Source organism: Lagopus leucura, unplaced genomic scaffold (genome assembly GCF_019238085.1).
Source record: "Lagopus leucura isolate 7727_CA_CO unplaced genomic scaffold, USGS_WTPT01 Super-Scaffold_100002, whole genome shotgun sequence".
Classification (NCBI taxonomy): domain Eukaryota; kingdom Metazoa; phylum Chordata; class Aves; order Galliformes; family Phasianidae; genus Lagopus; species Lagopus leucura.
The window spans coordinates 18,542,378-18,564,093 of NW_024962263.1; the positions used below are offsets into that span (position 1 = coordinate 18,542,378).

General features: G+C 34.8%; 1 protein-coding gene across 1 annotated transcript in view; it reads left to right on the forward strand.

Moving 5' to 3' along the window:
- CDH18 (cadherin 18) overlaps positions 1 to 21,716 on the forward strand; it is a 152,554-nt gene that overhangs the window by 84,125 nt on the left and 46,713 nt on the right. The window contains exons 4-5 of the mRNA XM_042869315.1: positions 6,241 to 6,408; positions 15,976 to 16,163. Coding sequence (XP_042725249.1) covers positions 6,241 to 6,408; positions 15,976 to 16,163 — 356 coding nt within the window. The remainder of the gene's footprint in view (positions 1 to 6,240; positions 6,409 to 15,975; positions 16,164 to 21,716) is intronic.

Below are 21,716 nucleotides of genomic sequence, written 5' to 3' on the forward strand. Positions count from 1 at the left end.
ATAACCTGGTTTACGTGAAAGACTGTGCTACTCAGTTCAATAAATGCAAAGTCCTACAATTTGGGATGCGGGATTTATAGTAGAAGTGAGGAAGGTAGAAATATATCCAGGAGAACTACATCATAAAATAAGAATAAAGCAATTCAAAATGAATTGCCATTGCACTATTAAGCAAAAAAAACCCAAACAACAACAACAAAAAAAAAACCCTAGCACATTTCTCAAATTGATTTTGTAATGTATTGCAAAAGATTAGAAAAGCAAAATTTCATACAACTATAGAATCATAGAACCACTGAGATTGGAAAAGATAATCTAGTCCAACTACCACCAATGTTGACCTGTTTCCCTCTAATTCATGTTCCTTAGTACCATATCTACATGTTTCTTGAACGCCTTCAGGGATGGTGACTCAGCCACTTCCCTGTGTAGCCCATTCCAGTGCCAGTGGGAGAAGAGGTTGACCCCCACCTTGCAACCTCCTTTGAGGGAGATGGAGAGGGCAGTAAGATCTCCCTTGAGCCTCCTCTTCTTCAGACAGAACAACAGCAGTTCCCTCAGCTGCTCCCCACAAGACTTGTGCACCAGTCCCCTCACAGCTTCATTGCCCTTCTCTGTACGCAATCCACGGCATCGGTGTCTTTCTTGTAATGAGGGGTCCCAAACTGAACACAGTACTTAAGGTGAAGCCTCAGCAGAGCTGAGTACAGGGGGACAGTCAGGTCCTTGCTCCTGATGTCTACACTATTTCTGATACAAAATTTACATCAGAAGTTAATACAGGGAGGAGAGAGCAGAATTGTGATACCAATATTCACATAATGTGTCCTTAGTTCTCTTAATAAAATGTTTTTTGAAACTGAAAAGAGAAAATAACACTGAGTTTTGAGTAAGAAAAATGGCTTTCCAGTTACTTATTTTTACAATTTATTTTATCAGAAATGTAGATTCATGAGAATATATCTTTACAAAATGAAAAAGAGCAAACTCATGGTTAACAAAATTCAAAGCTTTGAATTTGAAGTTGCATACCACCAAATGAAGGGTAGACTTTTGACTTCATGATTAAGAATTGGAATATTCAGTTGAGAAAATAGATAATATCTTGTACTTCTTGATTGCTTCAGTTTAAAATTACATGCTTTTAGTAGAATGTGCTTTAGCCAAAATCAAACTGCTAGTTTCAGTACAGTGCTAGTTCTGTCAATGGTCTGAGTTTTATGGGAGATCTTGTGGTACCATATGCCTTTTAACATAGGGAATCTTTAGATAAATAATTTACCATTAAACTTCAGTATCAGTTATTTGGAGAAATGTATTTTGACAGTGAGTGTATCAAGTTGTATAAATTATACTAAAACATGAGCTATGATTACATTACTTTCCAAGAAATATTGGAAATGTTGCTTAAGAAGCATCTGAATTGCAAAGTTTTGACTAATTTCAAAATTTATATCTACTTTGGTGCAATGAGTTTGATAATAATCTCAAGAGACACCACCTGCAATGCTACATCCAGTTCTGGAGCCCCGAACACAAGAAGAACATGGAGTTGTTGGGGCAGGTCCACAGGAGGGCCATGAAGATGATCAGAGGGCTGGAGCACCTCCGCTATGGGGACAGGCTGAGAGAGATAGGGCTCTTCAGTCTGGAGAAGAGAAGGTTCTGAGGAGACCTTAAATGGCCTTCCAGTACCTGAAGGGGCCTACAGGAAGGCTGAGGAGGGACTTTTTATTAGGGCATGTAGTGATAGGATGAAGGAAATAGCTTTAAATGGGTAGAGGGTAGATTTAAACTAGGTATTAGGAGCTTTGGACAATTTTGTAGCATCCAGTGACTCTGCAGCCCACCTTTTGGACTGCCCAGATGGTGACTGCATGACTTCCTCACTACTGATGTGTTTTGTCTTAGAGAATCTGAAAATATTTTTGGAAAATCAAGGCCATCTGCACTCTTATAGTTCAGCTCATGCTTGTTTTGTGTAGATAGTTATAAGATGTTTCCTTGAACTAGGAAATATTTACAGAATTGATGCTGCATGTCATAATGTGCCCAACTAAATCTAATGACTCGATATTTTACTGTTTCATTATTATGGTAGAAGCATCTTTTTCTGTTCCATCTTCATTTTTGTATTAAAAACCATTTCTAGCTTCATTGGTCCACAATATAGACCCATTTTACTCATCATGATTAACTCTTTCTTGTTAGAAACAGAAACACAGAAAAAAAAATTATACACCGTACTTCAAATTACTGCCAGACAACCTACCAGCTACCACTGGAGTTGTGCTAAAAACTTCAGTTTTACTGTGTAGAGGTCCTCAGACATAGAGACCTGTGTTTTAACTATTCAACAGAAAAGAATAAAAGACACCCCTATCTTTACAGCCATGTTGAGTCACACCAGGCTTAGATTTGATGAAAGAATTTGAGTATGAAAGCAGCATGGAAATGTCAGTGCAGCAGGCTGATCTTTTATGTTATTAGATACTAAGATTTGCACCAGAATATTGGTTTTATTTCAATACTGTATTAGCTGATAATTTTAATGCAGATTTCTGAGCCAAAGGGAAGAGTTAATGTTTGCAGGAATAACTACAATCAGAGTGGAATAAACCAGCAATCCAATACTTCTAAATCCAGTAGATACCTTTCCAAAGGGCAGTAATTTGGAAGTATTAGTGCTCTGAAGTCAGTGGAACATGTACATCATTTCAGTGGAGAGACATCCCTAGTGGCAGTGTCCTAATTCAACCAGATTACAAGATGCTGAGAAAAAAAATTACTTTTTTCAGAAAGTATGAACAATTTTAATTGAACAGAATTGAAAAATTTGTAAGCTATATACATATGCTTTAAGTATTGACAAGAGAAAGAATGACAGCTTCCTGCTCAAATAGGGTGTCCAGTTGCTGTGGTATTTCTGTAACATGGATTCCTTTGATTTGCAGCAATTTTATGTGGCAGATCTGTGTTGCTTCTCTGCTTGTTGGCAGGCAGCATGGCAGCATATTCTTAATTTAATTCATTTGATTATGTTTTTCATTATGAAAACAGTGGAAGATGCTATGATTTCATTTGGCATCCTTGCAATTACCACATAAATTGGTGTGTTTTCTGCTCAGTCAGTGAAGATCTCTTCTAGTCCCTTAATTTGGGAGGCTTTGGCAGAAGTTTTGTTTTTTTTCTTTTTTTTTTCTAAATTCAGGCTGTTACTCATTAAGAGGTTTCACCACTAATAATAAATTGAAAGTCAAAACCCATAGAAGTCCTCCTTCCTTCTCACAAAAGCGATATGTCAAGTTCTTTCAAGGAAGAATAGTACTAGATTTTGAAATGTATGTTAATATATATAATATATTCAGCACATTAAGATAAAATAAAAAAGTTAACTATGTATCCTAAAGCAATACAGGTATAAAAATAGGTATTTTTGTTCAAAATATAAAAGTAATACTAATGAAATTGCCATCTGTAGCAGTTCTCTTTCCTCAGTAATTAGTAAAATTTACAAAATCAGTTTGGTGGTTGTGTTTATGACAAGACACACAAATAAGAAACTAGAGTATAAGAGATCTAGTGAAACCTATTGGTCATTCAGAAAATCTCTACTGATTAGCAGGATTGTATGGGAACTGCTGAATCACTGCCTGAACCTCTGATTGATCACCTGAGGTGAGCAATGAGTCAGCCCTGGGAGCACAAGTGAAGGCAATTCACCTGTGCTGCTGGAAGGGGTGGAGCCTGGCTGCACCTCTCCTAGACCCATTTAAGAGCTGACTAGCAGTGGGGAAGGGTCTTTTCTGGAGATCCCTCCTCTGGAGTTTTGTAGTGAGCCCAGGATGTGGGTAAGCTTTCTATCCTCTTTTTGTTATTATAATCTGCTTTGTCAAAACCTCTTGTTTATTTTGTAATTATAACATTTATATGTTCATTGACTGTACACATGGTACAACAGCGGGGTGGATATTTTCCATACAAAAAATTAACTAGCTCATAACAAAGTAGGCTGTTGCTGAAGCAAAAGTGGTTTGGGGTTTTTTTTTTTGTTCTTGTTGTTGTTTTTATAATTGTGGTTATGAAGTCTGACCTGGAATGCAGGCAAGTATCTGGTCATTAATGATCAAGTAAGGTAAACTCAAATTGTACAGTTCAAGACTAGAAATTATCAGGGGAAAAAAAAATAAAACAACAAAAATGACTATGATGTAGGGGTGCATAAGCTTAGATGAGTTTGAAGAAAAAGTGTGTTCAAGAGTAGTCTTCCATGTGGGAAAACAGCTCTCGCATAATTTAAGATGGAAATTGATATGACTAGACTTAGCAGTCCAGTGATCCAGAGCTGCATCTGCAACTCTGCACTGTGGTCTAAACTTCCACATGATGTATACAGTTTTTAACCTAATTGTCTCTTCCTTAATGTAACTCATCCTTAATATCAAAAACAGTATGGAGGAGTTTTTGTAATGATTTATACATCTTACTTTTTTATTCTTGCTTTCCTTTTTCAATAAAGATGAATAAATACTGGAAATACAGCTGAGAAGTAGCCAACTAGCAAGGTAACAATAGTGCCCAACAAATACAAGACAAAGATTCAGGCTGTATTTGAATTATAAAAGGCCTATGGAAATGAAAAAACTTTAACATGGAGGGGAGTTGGCCAGGGAAGCAGCTTCTCCTTGGTACAGGCTGTGCGCTGTTAGATGGATAGTGAGCAATTGTGTTGTCTCTTTTTTTTTTTTTTTAATATATATGTTTACTATTAATATACTACTAATATAACTATTATCATTACTATTTTTTTTCTATTTCTCTTCCCTCATTCCTCTAGGAGGGAGGAGGGAGTAAAAACTGGTGCTGAGCTGCTGCCAGGTTGAAGCATAGCACTTCCTGATACTGATACCTTTGGGAAATTTTAAGTAACAAGCTGCCTATTGTGTATTTCGGAAACCTAAAGTTTCTTACAACTGTCTTTTTTTCAATTGCTTTTCCACCAGTGGAATTATTTTTCCATCTCATCACAGCATGGACTGGTTGTGCCTGGTCTTATTTCTTCCCTATTGCAGCACTTGACGTTTCCGTTTACTGAACTCCATGAACTTTCTGTCAGCCTGTGATCAAATAAATTACCATTTGCAGACATCATAATGAATGAAAGATATACCAACACTAGAACTGAGCTCACAGAGTTGACTGTTACTCCTTTATACTAATCTTTCCTTGTGCATTTATGATTGATTAAATGTTAAGATAAATTCCTGGTTATTATGCATAAAGATAAATAGAATTTTAGTCTTACTCAGTTTTATTTTTCTTTCTGTACAGTAGTAGAAACAATGAAAGCTTATCCTTCACTTTTCATACACTTATGAAGAGAAGTGTGCATGATTGATAAATGTAAATAAGGAAGTACGTGTTGGCGTAGTTTTCAAAGGGAAGCAGCCTTATTCTGAAGTTAACTTTTATTTAAAAAAAAAAAGTTATGTCTTCTCCACTTAAGTATTAATTCTCATTAATAGTTCTGTTAAGTAGATATTTAAACAGTTATAGTAACTGAGTTCATTTTAGCGATGCTGGATTCATTATTTGTTAATTTACTAATGTAGTTGTTGAGGGCTGCTCCTAAAGTAGTGACTGCTGTTTTATTATGTTGACACTATGGCATGGGTTTGTGCATTTCAGCAGTGACAACAACAGTAGGTCACTTCTGCTCAAGCAGATTTTTGTCAGTGCAGCATCTAGGCTCTTGTTCATTGCTGCCAAAATGCATAGCTAGTGATAACTGTCTTTGAAAACAGTGTTTTGTAGCTGTGCATTTGCTCTGTCAGATGGAGTGATTGTGCTCTTTATTGTAGTTTCCATGTGAATAAACAGGAGGCATTACTTTCAGAGCAACCTGACACAGAGGTTTTGTGGGTTTTTTCATAGTCTCAAGCAAGTTGACTGGCTAGCATCTGGCATGTTTGCTCTAAGAAGAGATAGTGAAGCACTCTCAAACACTCTGTATATAATCCATTATTTATTATTTGTTTGTACACAGGAAGCAACCAATTGGCTTTTAACTATGAATATCATCTTAACCCAGCTGATTTGGATTATAGAAAAGCTTTGTGTTTCCAGAAAAAACATTCTATTCTTCTACCTTTCCTGAAAAGAACAGTTGTGCTTAGCATTTCCCTTTGCTATAACAAGCTAATCCTCACTTTTCTTTCTTTTGTTTTCTTTCCACCACAGGAGTCATCAGGACTGCCTTGCATAACATGGACAGGGAAGCCAGAGAGCATTATTCTGTTGTCATTCAAGCCAAAGATATGGCTGGGCAGGTTGGAGGGCTGTCAGGGTCAACAACAGTAAATATCACGCTCACTGATGTCAACGACAATCCACCCAGGTTTCCTCAGAGTATGTACAGTTTCAATATATATTTCGTTGTGAAAGTTGTGTTGTTTGTCAGTCAAGTAGGAAGCTACTAGTGAAATCAATTCAAATTCAAGGGGGAGAAGGCTACTGAGGGAATGGTATGATTTCACGAATATTGTTTCTCTAATATTTTTTTCAATTTTCTCGTGTTTTCGTGTGAAGCACAGGTATGAAACAACTGAAATACTGAAAGCATGAAGATTTATTTCAATTAAACACTGAGTAAGAGAGAGATGGGTGATAAGTAAATACTCATGTCACGTGTGGGTTGTTCTCCACACCTTTTAGAATGTGCATAAAGCAGTAACCACATAATTCACCTGTGGGATCAAAATGTTGTTCTATTGTTCAAAACAACAGAAAGTAACACATTCAAAGTTCAAATCTGCATTTGGCTGCTTCCATACATATTTATCAGTTTTCTTCTTCTATTTCTTTCTCTAAACTCTTGCGAACTTTTAAGATCACTTTTTGCACTACAAACAAAATCTGAGCCGTTAACTATTGTTGAACTGCTGTGAAGTCTGTCTTTCTCCTAATTAAATGCTTTGGCAGTGTTGGTGTCAAACTGAATGTTCTTACACTTATGTATGTAAAAGTGTAAGCCAGCGTACTCTTGTTAGAAAATCTTTGTGTGACCACTTGTCACAGAGTTATCTCTATATCTATCTGTGTTCATGACAGGGGGACAGCAGGCCCGCAGGGCACCCCCCCCCCCCCCCCAGAAAAAAAGAGGGGGGGTTGATGGTTTATGAGCTGATTCAACCCGGTTCTTTGACTAATGGGACAGGGGACCCACAGATCCATGCCCTGGGAACTGAAGGCAAAACGGCTAGGGGATGCGCTGCCAGGATGATGAGCAGAAAAAGAGACAGTCTCGTTCAGCAACTGCCATCTATGACACCACTAATAGGAAGCTCACTTTTATCCAGCTCATTTTGTGTATAGTGATCTGACACAACAGCTGGAGCCCTGTAAGTACTCAGGATTCAGTTGACAATTTATTTGAAAGTCTTCTGGAATGAAATTGCATAGCAAAACCTACTCCCTTTGCCGATTGGCTCAAGGCCAGTAAGAATCTTGTAATCTGGACTCAGACGTTGCATGAGCCCTTGTAGAACATAATGGACTAGTAGCTATAGGTACATCCACTGGGAAATACATAAGCTATTTGAATGAGGAGATTTATGAACAATAGTAGAGATCACAATGCTCCAGGGAAAAACAAAGCTCCCTGGCAGTGCATGTTATGTAAAATCTGGTCAAGCAATAAGAAGGCTCATTAAAAGTATAGCAGAAAAAACAGTGGTTTTTAGTGCCTCACATGTGCATACACAAGCCTTTTAAAAACAACCTTTAATAAAGTATGTTTGGTTTTAGGTTTCACGAAATTGTCAATATACTGTGTTGTATTTAATAATTCTGAACTTTTGAAAAGACAAAGGGAAAGCCATATCTTTGATCAAATAAAATAAAGCAGTTAAGCTACAGAAAATGTCTTAGTTTTTCTGCATATTCAGGAAGAAATGGATCCCTATGTTTGCTCCCTTTTATTTTGAGTGGAAGTTTTTGGCAAGCTGACTGACATAAAAGTGTACATCAGCACATATATTTCTTAATTTGAATTAGTATTTTAGGAAATTGAGAAAATATAACATCTTCACATTATCTTCTACACAGTTTAAGGGACTCTAATAATTGCATAAAATATTTTCAAAAACTACAAAGCATCGTTTCATTTCTAATGGAAAGTCATTGTTTAGTAAAGCAGGGTAAAAACCCTATGTTTTAACATGTACCATTTTTACCAGAAAATGTTAATCCTGGAACAAGTATTGTTGGTTACAACACTTATCTTTCCTTACACAGAATTGGTATAGTGCAACTTCGACTGTACATTGCTTTTTTCACTTCTTTTCAACAAGTGTAATTGAAAGCCATTGCAAAAGAATGGTAGCTGTATGTTAGTAATAATGAATCAAAGCAGATGATCTAAACTCAGCCCATCTCACTGTCTTGAAATACTGCAGTAATATATGACTATTATGTTAATAAAAACAACTTTGCTGTTTATTTTTCTTCTCCTCTAATTGTATGCCATGCTTTTCAGTTAAGTTTCCCTTCAATTTCCTTATTAGGTGAAATGCTAAATGGCTCTTACTGAGGTTTGTCATATTCAGAACTGAATTCAAGGGAAGTACTAACCAAAGCTACGTATATAAAGTGTATAAATCTTGGGACAGGCTGAGCCTAAGCTACATCAGAATTCTGTTTTGGTTAGTTTTCTTTTTCTTCATAGCCGTACATGTGAGTTGTGAATCTGACTGTAACTGTATGAGTACAGTACAAGCTAGGAAGCATGTCTGATTGGTGCTTCTATTATTTGTTTTATCTAGAAACACACTTTGCTGTATGTATTTAAAAGGTCTATTTTTCTGGCCCTGTAGATAGGAGTTCATGCATATGGACTAGGGTAAGCTAGATTTGTCCTTTGTGAATAAATTCTTCAAAAAACTAATTGAAACCTGAATAAGAAATTATAAATATATCTCTTAATATGAATTTACTGTAACTTCACTCAAAATATAACTGACTTTCCAAAGAAATTATTAGAAGAGCTACAGTGTTCCAAAGTACCAAAAAGACTATAAGGAAGATTATGGAAGCCTTCTGCATAAATGGATCGGTGTGATTGCAGTTCTGAAATAGAAGTGAATATGTGGTAATAATAATCTCTGAGATAAGATGCATAGCTGAAAAATTCTGTTTGCAAAACACAGTGGTATGTGTCAGAAGTAGGCAAGGGGTTGTAAATTCATCAGAATCGTGAACTGAATCTTTCTATGCATTTTGCTTTTCATCTGCTTATTGCATCTTATACAATTCTTATTTATTTTCCCTTATTACCACACATTTCTTCTTTTTAGAGTCTAGTTATACACGAACTAGCTATGTAATGTAAGCTGGCAGACAGTGCTCTGCATGGGAAGGTCTTATCAGTAATCAGCATCACTCAGTTCTTGTCAGTTTTAGCATTGATGGATGTATTTGGCTGATAGTTGAAGGCACAAATTTCATAGTCATAAATTTACTTCAGTAATCTGTTAATGAATTTTCATCTGCTGATGAAACAGTTGTATTAAGCTTGATTTACATAAGAATTTTCTGTACACTTCTGTTTTGTTAATTCTCTCTGGTCTTGCTTAGAATGAGTAGATTAGACATGTTTTTCCTTTGTTTAGGATGAATATATTTTGATTGCATCAAGATCATCACACTTGGCAGATGCTTACACTGACATGTTTTGTACATCAAATGCTAATGACTACAGTCCAGATAGTGTGTAGTAGATCTATAGCATTATGTCTTGAGCACAGTTTTACAAGGAAATAACTTTCTGATTCCCCATTTGTAGATTTTCTTCTTTCATACGTCTAACTCTGTTCTTTAGGATAAGGTGGAATTTAAATATAATTCATGAAGGAAAGAGTTTTTATAAAGCTTGATTGTTGAAACTTTGTATAATAGTATGAAAATATGTATATGCGAAATTTGTTTTACCTCACTTTTTTTAAATGTCATTTTATGATATAGAACCATAGAATGGCTTGGGCTGGAAAGGACCTTAAGGATCATCAAGTTCTACCCCTCTGTTAACCCCTCTGCCCCAGGCAGGATTGCCATCCACTAGATCAAATACTAGATTGCTCGAAGTCCCATCCAACTTGGCCTTCAGGGACAGGGCATCCAGCACCTCTCAGGGCTACCTGTTCCAGCACCTCACCACTCTCTCAGTAAAAAACTTTCCCCTGATATCTAATATAAATCTCCCTGACCATAGATGGGCCCTTGGGAAACACCACCCATTAATGGCTTCCCCTGGACATACAGCCTTTGACCACAACCCTCTGGTTGCGACCTCCAACCAATTCCTTATCCACTAAATAGTCCGTTCTTCAAATCCATATCTCTCCGTTTTAGAGTTGAATTTTTGTAACTTTGATTCATATCTAATTATCTAGTTTACTTTTCATTGTATTGTTTATGAGATAGATGATGGTAAGTCCAGTGATAATTCAGTGGCCAGGGAGTATTAGGAAGCATTTAATTTCCTAGACTGTTCTATGTTTAAATTTTGTGCATTTAATGAGATTATTTTTTATTAGTATGTTGAGGTGTGTCTTTTTCATATTTCACACTGTAATGCTTATTGCCTTTGTGACTGTCCCAGTATACTAAAACTTTGTAAAACGGAAAAGACCCAAGTATCAGTAATTGCTGAATACATGCTTAGGTCTTTCAAAAAGACCTTAAGTCAGGGTAGAAAGCTGATTTGAAGCCAGACTTCCACAAAAGGCTGATGTTTCTGTTCTTCAGAACATTTTTTTCTGGATGTCCTAACAACTTCACACTTGTTCTTCAAAACTTAAGTTACTAATCTTGAAATTTCATTTCTCATTTTCCTTATTTCAGTGTTCCACACATGAGCTTTCTGTAATACTGTATTTAGCCTTTTTTTTTTTTTTTTTTTTTTTGCAGGTGGTTCATGATTTGGGACATGTATTTTTTTTTTTTTTTAAGTCATAGTTTACATATTTTGTACATGAAAGTTTTAAGTCTTGACATTACCAACATTTTTTCCATGCATACATGCCGTGTTGATTAAAGAAATTTAAATGATAGTCATTTTATTTGATTATTTTTTCCAGTCTAGTATTTAGAGAAGAACATTCTTCTTTCCTGGAAGTGAAGCAAAATCAGGTTCAGAAACAGCTCTTTGGATAAGTAGTATACTCAAGTACTTTGAGCCTGGTGTGCATGATCAATCTTCTAGAAGACTATTATTAATCTCTCACTGAAAGATTAAGTAGTTTCTACACACTTCATAGAGAAAATCATGTATTTGTAGGTGATAGAGAAATACAGCTGCCTATATTGCTTTATTTTATGCTTGAAACAGCTTGAAATCAAATGTAGCTGCTTTTTTTTTTCGCTCTGTTTTGTAATTTAAGTCATCATAAGACAATTTAACGGGTAGACTCGTGAGAAAATCTAAGCTCTTTTTTTCTATGTTAATATTTAGACATTGTTAATATCATAATTTTTCTGCAAAAAAATAGTTGTAGCTTTTAGTGCTGATTAGATGTAAACAGTAGTTCAGTAAGGACTTTTGAAAGCATAACGGTATCTGTGTAAGTTAGATTTTTAGTTATTTGCAGAATGAAAGGAAGGTAGGAAGATTTTCTTCTGGTTAGAATGCTGTTAGGACTGTGTTTCAGGTAACTGTAAAATTCTGGCAGCACAGTTCATGAGGAATGTACATCTTAGGATTTGCTATTAAAAATCAGGATTAGCTATTAAAATTGGATATTGTTCATATTTGAATTACAGTCATGTCATAGTTCTGGTGCTAACAAATATTTTGCTTTTTCCATATTCTTAAAGCTAGAGAACTATTTCAGTTAAACATTTTTATAAAATTCTCCATTAACAAGAATTCATGAAACTTTGATAACACATTTTTATAGACTTCAAATATAAAAGGAATCTAGGAGGGGTAGAAGTATGTTTACATCAAATCTGGTTAAATATTCATGGACAATATATGTTTCATATAGAGAGCTTTAATGTCAACTTCATGCCACAACTTTACTTCTAACAGTAAGTATATGGAATCTAGCAGTGCTTTGTATTTCGCTTCTTAGGTATCATAGGATTTCTGTGTACAAGATAGATTATTCAATGCATATCTCATACATATCAAAATCAAACAAAACCATTTTGAAGTACTCTGAAATCATTTTCATCCCATATGGTTTCTGATGTTTGAGGCAGTAATGGTTTGGAGAGTTAAGCGAGTTCTCGTTTGTTTACTGAGTGAAGAAATGGAAATAGGACTGCACAATTTTAAGGGTTGGTCTTCAGAACTACCTTAATTTTCATGCTTTTCATGAATCTAAGCCTAAATGAGAGTACAATCCAGGCTGTGCTAGTACCAGGAATAAAAAAAGAACCACCACTACCAGCAATCAGTAAACCTTATTCAAACTATACTCTTGGATAAACAAATAGCATCTGGTCAAATATTTACTTATTTTTCTGTCAGGCCAGTATTGCATCTGCATCTTCCTTTACTAAGGAAAGTAATTCTTTCTGTTCCAGAGAATGTTACAAGTTAGAAAAGTAGTTCAAATTTATCACGAAAAATAGATTAATAAATGCAGTGTATGATCTACTTGTTGAGTTGCTGTATATATTGTCATATTTCTTTTTTGTAGAGATTCAGACAAAGAAATTGTTTTTCTGAGAGTAAAACAGCATTATAGGTTGCCTGTAGGCTAACTGAAATGGGAAGTAAATCATTCTACAAATCTTTAAGTTGTTTCTGTACTGTAATGACAGATAAGCCATACAGTTTATTGAAAGAAATAAGGTCTCTTATGTGTATTTGAACAGTGTTTCAATTAGCATAAAACTTTGTGGTTTTGTATGACTATTATTTACAATACATTGAGAGGAAAATAGCATTAATTTCATGAGCCACGTGAATGCATCCCAGTGAACGCTAACATTACATTAAGAACCAAATCAGCCTTTTCAGAATTATGATCTATGAGTTGCCAAGCCACTGCTTAAAGCAACGTAGAACATCATGAAGACTTTGAAATTTCTTCCTTATAGAAGCTGCTGGAAGCCTCTGATGCTGGGAGCGTGGAAACAATCTGTTCAACACAGGCGGGTTTTATGAAACAGTTTTGATACAGATCAGTATCAAAACTTTCAGTGTCCAGTCAGATTTTAGGAAGTGACACAAACTTGTAGTTTGTGGTACCAAGTCATGAATTCATAGCATACTCATCCTACAAACCTTTTGTGTTGAATGCCCTATCAGAATGTAGTTCATGCACAGGGAAATGTTCTGTTATGTCACTGGTTCATTCCTGTACCTTCCAGTAATAAAGTTTACAACTATTTAGTGATTGGAAAGAACATTTCTGATTTCCACCTCTGGTGTCAATTTATTTATTTATTTATCTAACCTTCATGTTGCCAAATCCTAACCTCTTCTGTGTCATTTTTAGATAATATTGCTTGTAATTACTGAGTGGCTCACTTCAGTGTTACGTACTTTCACGATCTCTATGTGAAGCAATGGTTAAATTTTCATTTCTGACCTCTTAATGCAGCAGTTTTAATTTGCAACTTTTTTAACTTTTTTCCCCAAGCATTTCAATTCTACAAATACTGACAGGTAACTAATAAGTGAGTGATTACAGATACTTATTTTCCTTGAGGGCTTAGAATTTCAGAATGTTTGAATTTGATATCAGTAACACGATTTTCTGAAACAGATGGCTAACACTTGGGGTGTGATTATGAAGCAAAGTGTAGTGTCATGTGGGTATGTTTGAAGAGCTTAACTATTTGGAAGTCTCTAATTAGTTCACCCTATCATATGGGATATAACACTTACAGTTGTTGGAGTGTCTTGATTATGTAACATTCTTTATGGCCTCTTTTTTTTTTTTTTTTTGGCATGCATTAGTCAGGGATGAAGTGTCGAAAGACAGCATTCCTTGTTTTTTGTTTTTTTTTAACAATAAATAAATTCCAGAATGAATCTCATCACTATAATTTTATGTACAAAATAAAGCAACTAGCAGTGTGAAAATGTCACTTGATGTCATCTATATGCATAAAACATTGCAGTAGAATTTAATGCAGTGCATTTATATCAAAATTTGTAAGAATGGCTTTTATACGCGTGTCAAAGAATCTGCTGTGTATTTTAATTGAATCAGTGATTAAGCAGAATTTTTTTCACTGCATCAGAGTTGCCGTTTTCTGATTTGCATGATAGGTTTTACTTTTTCACTTATTTTGCTGGACATTTCTTGTTTTCTTGAGATTAACTTGATTTTTTTTTTTTTGTAACCCGTCCTTTATTTTCCTAGTAAACCTCTTCTTTGTTTCTCTTTGTTTTATCACATTTTGTGCACTCATCTATCTTTCTGTTTATGTGTATTAGTATTAATTACTAATTCTTATAGATCAGTATTGCAAAAACAGTTGGCTATCATAAGGTTTAAGAACCATTGAGCAACGAATTAGAGAAATTATTAATAAAATCATCTATTTTCTAACCAGTCCCTTAAATTATTTTAGCAATAATGTGCATTCCCTTTGCAGTTGAAACTTCTGTAGATTTGTAGGCTTCTTCAATTCACCAATGTTTTTCTGCCATAATGCACATGTAATCATAGAATCTCTGAGTTCATTTTAAAACTTTTTATTTCTGTGTGCTTACTGAGGTACATCTGCAGTCATACTAGCTGGTTTAAACCCAGCAAATTGTAACTGTGTTGGCTTTGTTATTTAGAATATACTTATCCACTCTCTTGCACCTCAGTGTTTCACTATTGCATTCGGTATTGCAGAATGCTTTAAGAAGTTAGAAAAAATTCTAGAGTTTCCAGGAGATATGTAGTAACTGAAGTTGACTTTTTGCCATTTTTTTTTCTGTGTTGGAGGTTGACATGTGATATAAACTCTGCAGATGCTTGATAGGGTCATAAATGAGTTATCTTTGGAGGGGATTTTTGTATGTTCATAACTTCTGTTGTTATAAGTCTATGGTTTAAATGTCCCTGCTGTCTTACAGCACTAGCATTATTGGAGAAAATGTCTTTAAGCCATCTTGCTGGCCTAGTTTCAGATGGAAATTGAGTTTTACATAATTGTATCATGCCTGTTTATGATTTTCTTCTCTTTGTAGAACCTTTGTGTCCCAATAAGAACTTTGTACCTGTCATAAAATTTAAGCCAAAATGATACTCGCAGTTAAGAAAATTATCATCCAAAAAAATTTATTTTCCATTGATTAACCTAACATAAAAACATTGAAAGTTGTTAAGGGTGCCTTTTATAGTCACTATTCTCTAGTTCATTTATGTACCCATTATGTTCATTTTCCTTTATTTTGGATACCAACGGAAAAATATGTGCAAAAGGACAATACTGGTAAGCAATAATGGTAAGGTATTAAGGATTTATTACATTTTTCTGTGGCAAAAAATGTGTTGATTCAAAGGTACTAAGACAGATGATAAAATTTCAGGAAAACAAATCATTAATATAGTATGTAAAGTTCTTCCAGATGAAATATGTTCCTGTGCTTACTCATTTTGTGGTAACTGGCTGAAGGTGTATATATTTAGACTATAGAGAAGGTAAACTTTTAAAAATACTGTAAAAATTCTATAAGTAAAGTTCAGAGTTAATTTCTGTGATATGTGATGAGCAGCAAAAAGAGCTGTAAAAAAAAAAATCCTGCTTTAGGTCTTTTGGATTTTGAGCTAAGCTATCCTATGGAAGGTACAGTTTCCATTTGGAATCTTTAGGGAACCTAAATATGTTCATAGGTTTATTTGTCTGCTTTCTCTATGAAGTATTATCCATTTTCATAGGAAAATTACGCACATAATGATTCTTTAATTTAGTTTGGCTAAAAAACGTCCAAGCTGTTTTTTGTTTGTTTTTTACCCTCAGAACATTATCAGCTCTACGTTCCTGAATCAGCTCAGGTTGGATCAGCAGTTGGCAAAATCAAGGCAAATGATGCAGACACTGGCTCAAATGCTGACATGAAGTACACAATTATAAATGGTGATGGTGCTGGGGTGTTTTCCATATCCACTGACAAAGAAACACGGGAAGGAATTCTTTCCCTGAAGAAGGTAAGCAGCAGATATTGAAAGTTGCTGGAGTATGTCATTAAAAATGTTATGTTGAATGTCAAATAAGCAGGTGATGTAATTATTTTTTTTCTGTGTCACCCTATTAAATTCAGCAGTGTAATTTTATCCATGTTGCTCTGTAGAACACCTTAAGCCATTTCAGAGAGAGCAGAGAGAAAAAAAAAATCAAAGACAGAAACATTTATATCATTTGTGGGTTTCTTTGGTTGGTTGGTTTGTTTGTTTTGGGTAAATAATTTTACTTTGCTGATGTTTTACTCATCAAATTTCATTTAAAAAAAAAAAAGAAATTTGGCTTTAAGTTGTACAGAAATGGATGAAATTTTATATGCAAAGCTTATCTATGGAAATGAATGTATACTTAAGTTTTCATATACCTTTGTTACTTGAATTTCTTCCTAGCTGGCTATCAACTGTGCGAAGTATTTTGCATTGTATAACACAGACACTAACTCAAAAAGATTCAAAACTTAACTAGCCTAAACATCGCACAGTTACAGTATATATCTGAATGATGTAGCTGATACATTGGAGGGAAGGGAAGCCATCCAGAGGGACCTGGACAGGCTGAAGAAGTGAGCCCATGAGAACCCAATGAGGTTCAACAAGACCAAGTACAAAGTATTGCACTTGGATCAGGGCAGTCCCGGATATTTATGTAGGCTGGGGGAAAAACAACTTGAGAGCAACCCTGCAGAGAAGAACTTGAAGGTCCTGGTGGATAAGAAGGTGGACATAAGTTAGCAGTGTGGGCTTGCAGCCCGGAAGGCTAACTGTATCCTGGGCTGCATTAAGAAAGGGGTGGCCAGCAGGGAAAGGGAGGAGATTGTCCCCCTCTACTTGGCTCTTGTGAGGCCCCATCTAGGATACTGCGTCCAGACCCTCAGCATAAGAAAGATGCAGGAGTCTTGGAACAGGTCCAAAAGAAGGCCGCTAAGATGATCAGAGGGCTGGAGCACCTCTCCTACGAAGGAAGGTTGAGCTGGGCTTGTTTGGCTTGGATGAGAGAATGCTCCTGGGAGACCTCATTGTGGCCTTGTAGTACTTGAAGGGAGCATATACTGGAGGGGGAACAACTGTTTACATGGATAGGTAGTGATAGGACAAAGAGGAAGGGTATTAAACTAAGACAGGGGAGATTTTGATTAGATATTAGGAGGAATTTCTTCACACGGAAGGTGGTGATGCATTGAAACACATTACTCAAGGAGGTTGTGGATGCTCCATCCCTAGAGGCATTTGTGGCTGGATGGCAGGATGTGGCTCTGGGCAGCCTGGTCTAGTGATTGGCAACCCTGCCCAGGGCATGGGGTTTGAAACTAGTTGATCACTGTGGTCCTTTTAGACCCAAGCCATTCTATGATTCTGTGATTCTATTATATGTATTTCCTGCATTTATCCCTGTCTATTTAAACTATTAATCATAAAGTGTTCTTGCCATTTATGTTCACTCCTAACTAAGTTCCGTACAAAAATATAATTCCACAGATAATTTCATCTGTGTATTAAACGCCCTGACATGAGTTCACGGCAAATCTTTCCTGAAATACTTGCCTATTTATGTTAATATCCTATGAATAAAACTGACTTTACTTTAATAATAGTACAGAAAGTTGAGTTGTTATGTTTTAAAAGGTTTTTTTGAAATGTTTCCAACAAGGGAAATCCTTTCTTGATTATTATTATTTTTTTTTTTATTTGAGCTAACAGATTTCAATTATCAATTCTTACATGGCTTTGTTGTTACTGTTTTGAGGCAGCAATTATATCCATGTGCCCTAAAAAATGGTAGTGAATTGACATTCATATTTAGCTCATGTATTCTGTGCTCAACTGAAGCTAGGAAGGATGAAAACCAGAACCTCTGAAAGAGATATTGTGAGAAAAGGGAATCTAAACAAATGACAACATTGTAGTAAATGTGTTTCTTTTGCATCTGGATAAGTATTTATGCATGTATTTGTAACTGAAGGAAATGTAATTTTCATCATTTATAATGATTTAAAATGGTTCCTATCTTTCTCAGAGTCATAAAAAACTTCAATTCAGTGTATTTTAGCCTTTCAGCCATAAAAATAAACTCTTGACTTTTTTATACCAGTGAAGCTCATGGTGGCCTAGATGGAGGTGATGCTATAATCTGTTATTGCTTCCTCAAAATGAACATTGTTCTGTTTAAAAGTTCACCATGGCTATTATTCATTAAGTACAACAGAGATGCATATTAAGAATGTTAAGAACAAAGGAAGAATCTTCAACAAAACAAAGTAGTTCTTATACTGAATATGCAAAATACCGTTTCTTATTGTTGTTGGCAGACATTTCTCTGTGTTTTAGAATATGACAAAAGCATATGTTTCTTATTCCTTTACATACACATGACAGAAACTTGAGTCTCTTTCCTATCAAGACAAGAAAGGGTCCATTTTACTTGGTTAATGTTTTATTTCAACTGAGAGATGTAACACTTAACAAGTCACAAGCTGGTGTGCAATACTTCCATTCTCTCCTTCTACTGCTAAACAGCACAGATCACCTGAGACAGTAGATGAGCAAAGTTCTTAGCACAGCATTGGACAAGCTGTAAATGTAAAATAAATGTCAATTTTAATACAGTATTTTAAGCAGTATTCCAACAAAATAAAATTCTGTACATTCAAATTGCAAACAGATTTCAGTTATTGAATATTTTATCAAATATACAATGAAAAATACTTGTGAGCACTTCAAATATGTAGAATCTGGCTTCCTTTGATTGAAAAGTTCCTTACTTCTCAGGAGAGAACAAGCAAAACCAAAAAATTAGTACTAATTGGGACCCCTGGTAATAGTATTCTGTAGCACAGTGTGTATCTTTTCTCCAAGATATCTCAAAATGTTGAAAGTAGTGTTGTTGTTTTTTTGGTTTTTTTTTTTTTTTTTTTTTTTTTTTTTTCTTTACCTATGTGAATCACTGTGCAGGAGTGTAGGCTTTTCCTTTTTTCTTTTTTTTTCTTTTTTTTCCTTCTGTGCCCAAGTGTATGATTTTTATTTTGCAGAAATTGTGGAAAGAAGACTAAAGAAAATTAAGAGAAAAAAAACTGCTCTGGCTATAGTTTTAAAAACTTAGGTTTCTTGAAACATCAGCTTTTTCTGATTGTCTGGAATGTACTTCTAAATAAAAAACATTAATATTGTCCAATTGAATAACTACAGAAGAGAAAACAAGACTTTAGGATCCATATTATGCCTAATGTTTTTTGAGAGAAATTGACGTTCTTGTACAACTCAATCCAAATATTGTCAGTATAAATTTTATTTTCCCAAATCTTCTATTTAAAATTTGCCATCCTATTTTGAATTTGTTTAATCTTAGAGTATATATGCTACAAAGCAGTGCAAATAATTATTTAATATTTGACCTGTTCATAGCAGTAATATAGTATAAGTAAATGAATGTCATCTAAATTAAAATTGGAGAATTTTAGAGTATGAAATTGTATAGATTATATAAAATTGTATTTACTGGATATATTTCTGTACGAATTGACCTATTAGGAATAGTATTTTTAGCTCTTTTTTTCATCACAAAAAATTATCTCATAATGGTAAATTTCCACGCCTTTAGTATTTTTATCTGTACATTCAAGAAAGGGAGATGAGAAACAAAAATGTTTCATACTATTATTTTTAAGAGAATTAAATTGTTTTTCTTCAACACAAAGAGGAGAAATCAAAGAAATATATATAAATCCTGACCAGCTATATTTCTTATACATCAATAGTCAAATTTACTTTAGATTTTATCTACAAAATATACAGACATTGATAAATCACACATTGAGTTCCTCATAATTCTTGGCTTAAGTATTTCTTTTCAACTCTCTAGTGTGATAGGAAATAAGAATTTATCATTGATCGAAGTCATGAACACTTCCATTGATTTCTGTTCAGTCAGGCTGTAGGTCCACACAAAACAATATTGATTTTTATGAATTCTGTCACACCAAAATTTCTACCTGTGGGGATTCCAGTTAGATCATTGACCTTGTAGGATGTGGGCTAAAGCATGGCACAGGAGGTGAAAGAGAAGAATATACATTTACCTTGTATAATATTTTGAGATCTATTTTTCTACTGAGATAAATTTCTGTAGTAGAATCGTATTACATGAATGTGCAAATTATTGTTATGCTGTGTTCTGAGTCTGAAGTTTACTGGTAGTACATTTCTGTACAAACTATCTGCTTTGCTCAGCATGGCAATACGTATTAACTACCTATCCTTCTTTATAAATCAACTGAAGGCAGAAAGTTGTAACCCAGTAAAGTCTTGAGGTATTTATTATCACATATGGGCGCTTTTCCTCAACATTTAAATGCACTCAGAGGAATGCATTTAAAATGTAACACTGTGAAGTTTAGCAGCCTATTCAGTGACTGCCTGAAATTACATATTTTCTTGAGACTGATGAATGACCACTTGGCATTCTTTATAGCCTCATGAGTCTAACTGATCTGTGGAAACTTGCTGAACTTCATGTAATTGCAGACAGATACTGATAAAAGTTAAAAAAATTGCAACAGGGATTGGTCTTGATGCTTGTACATTTAAATAGCTTTGGTCCAAAGGGCCTTGTTTTATGGCTGCTTTCTCAGGCTTTTCTCCTGTTGGCCTTGTCCTCATCATTGCATTTAGTCCCTACGGTCAGTATAGTACAAGTATAGTTCTTCATTTACACATTTATCCTTCTCTGCAAAACCAAAAAAAATGTTGACCTCTCAGGTTATAAACTATTGTATGTAGAATTTGTACAATCCATCATGTAATGCAGTTTTTGTTATTTCTTACTGGTTTTGAGATCAGTATCTTAACATGTTTAATGCATGTAAATGGAAAATGTATTTTTATAGACATTTCAGCAATAAACACCAGCAAACAATATATGGAAAAGGTAACTTCTCACAGTAAGGTCATGATTTACTCTCCATGAAAAGTAGTAAATTATTTTAGTGACGTAAAAGAAAACAGCCCAAAATAGCTGTAACCATCTAATACTGGAAGAGTTGGGAGTGGAGTGTGTCATGGCCTGTCCTGTGAGCTCAGGCTGGTTCTAACTGCAGTAAAAGGTTTCATAACTTACTGCTTTACACAAAAATTGAAGACTATTAGCCAGTTCATGCTCCCGATTTTAATATTAATTTCAATGTCTCTGTAACAAAATATTGTCCATAAAACTTATTATTTAACAGCGTGCAGCTGAATCTGCATACATGAATTTCATTTTCATGATTTGCAAGGCCATCATTTTTTTTTATTAGTAAGCCTAAAATATTTCAGAGGATTAAAAGAGATATAAAAGGAGTGAAACAGATAAAATGTTGTCATGTAAATAGCTAACTAGAAATACTACTCCTAAGAAAGGAAGTGCTATGTGATACATGAGTTAAACTGTCTTCTTCCTAGTGGAGCTGTACGATTCCTAGTGGGAATCTATTGATTTTAATACCTTAATTGATAATTTTAATTGATATTATTAAAATCATTAATTAA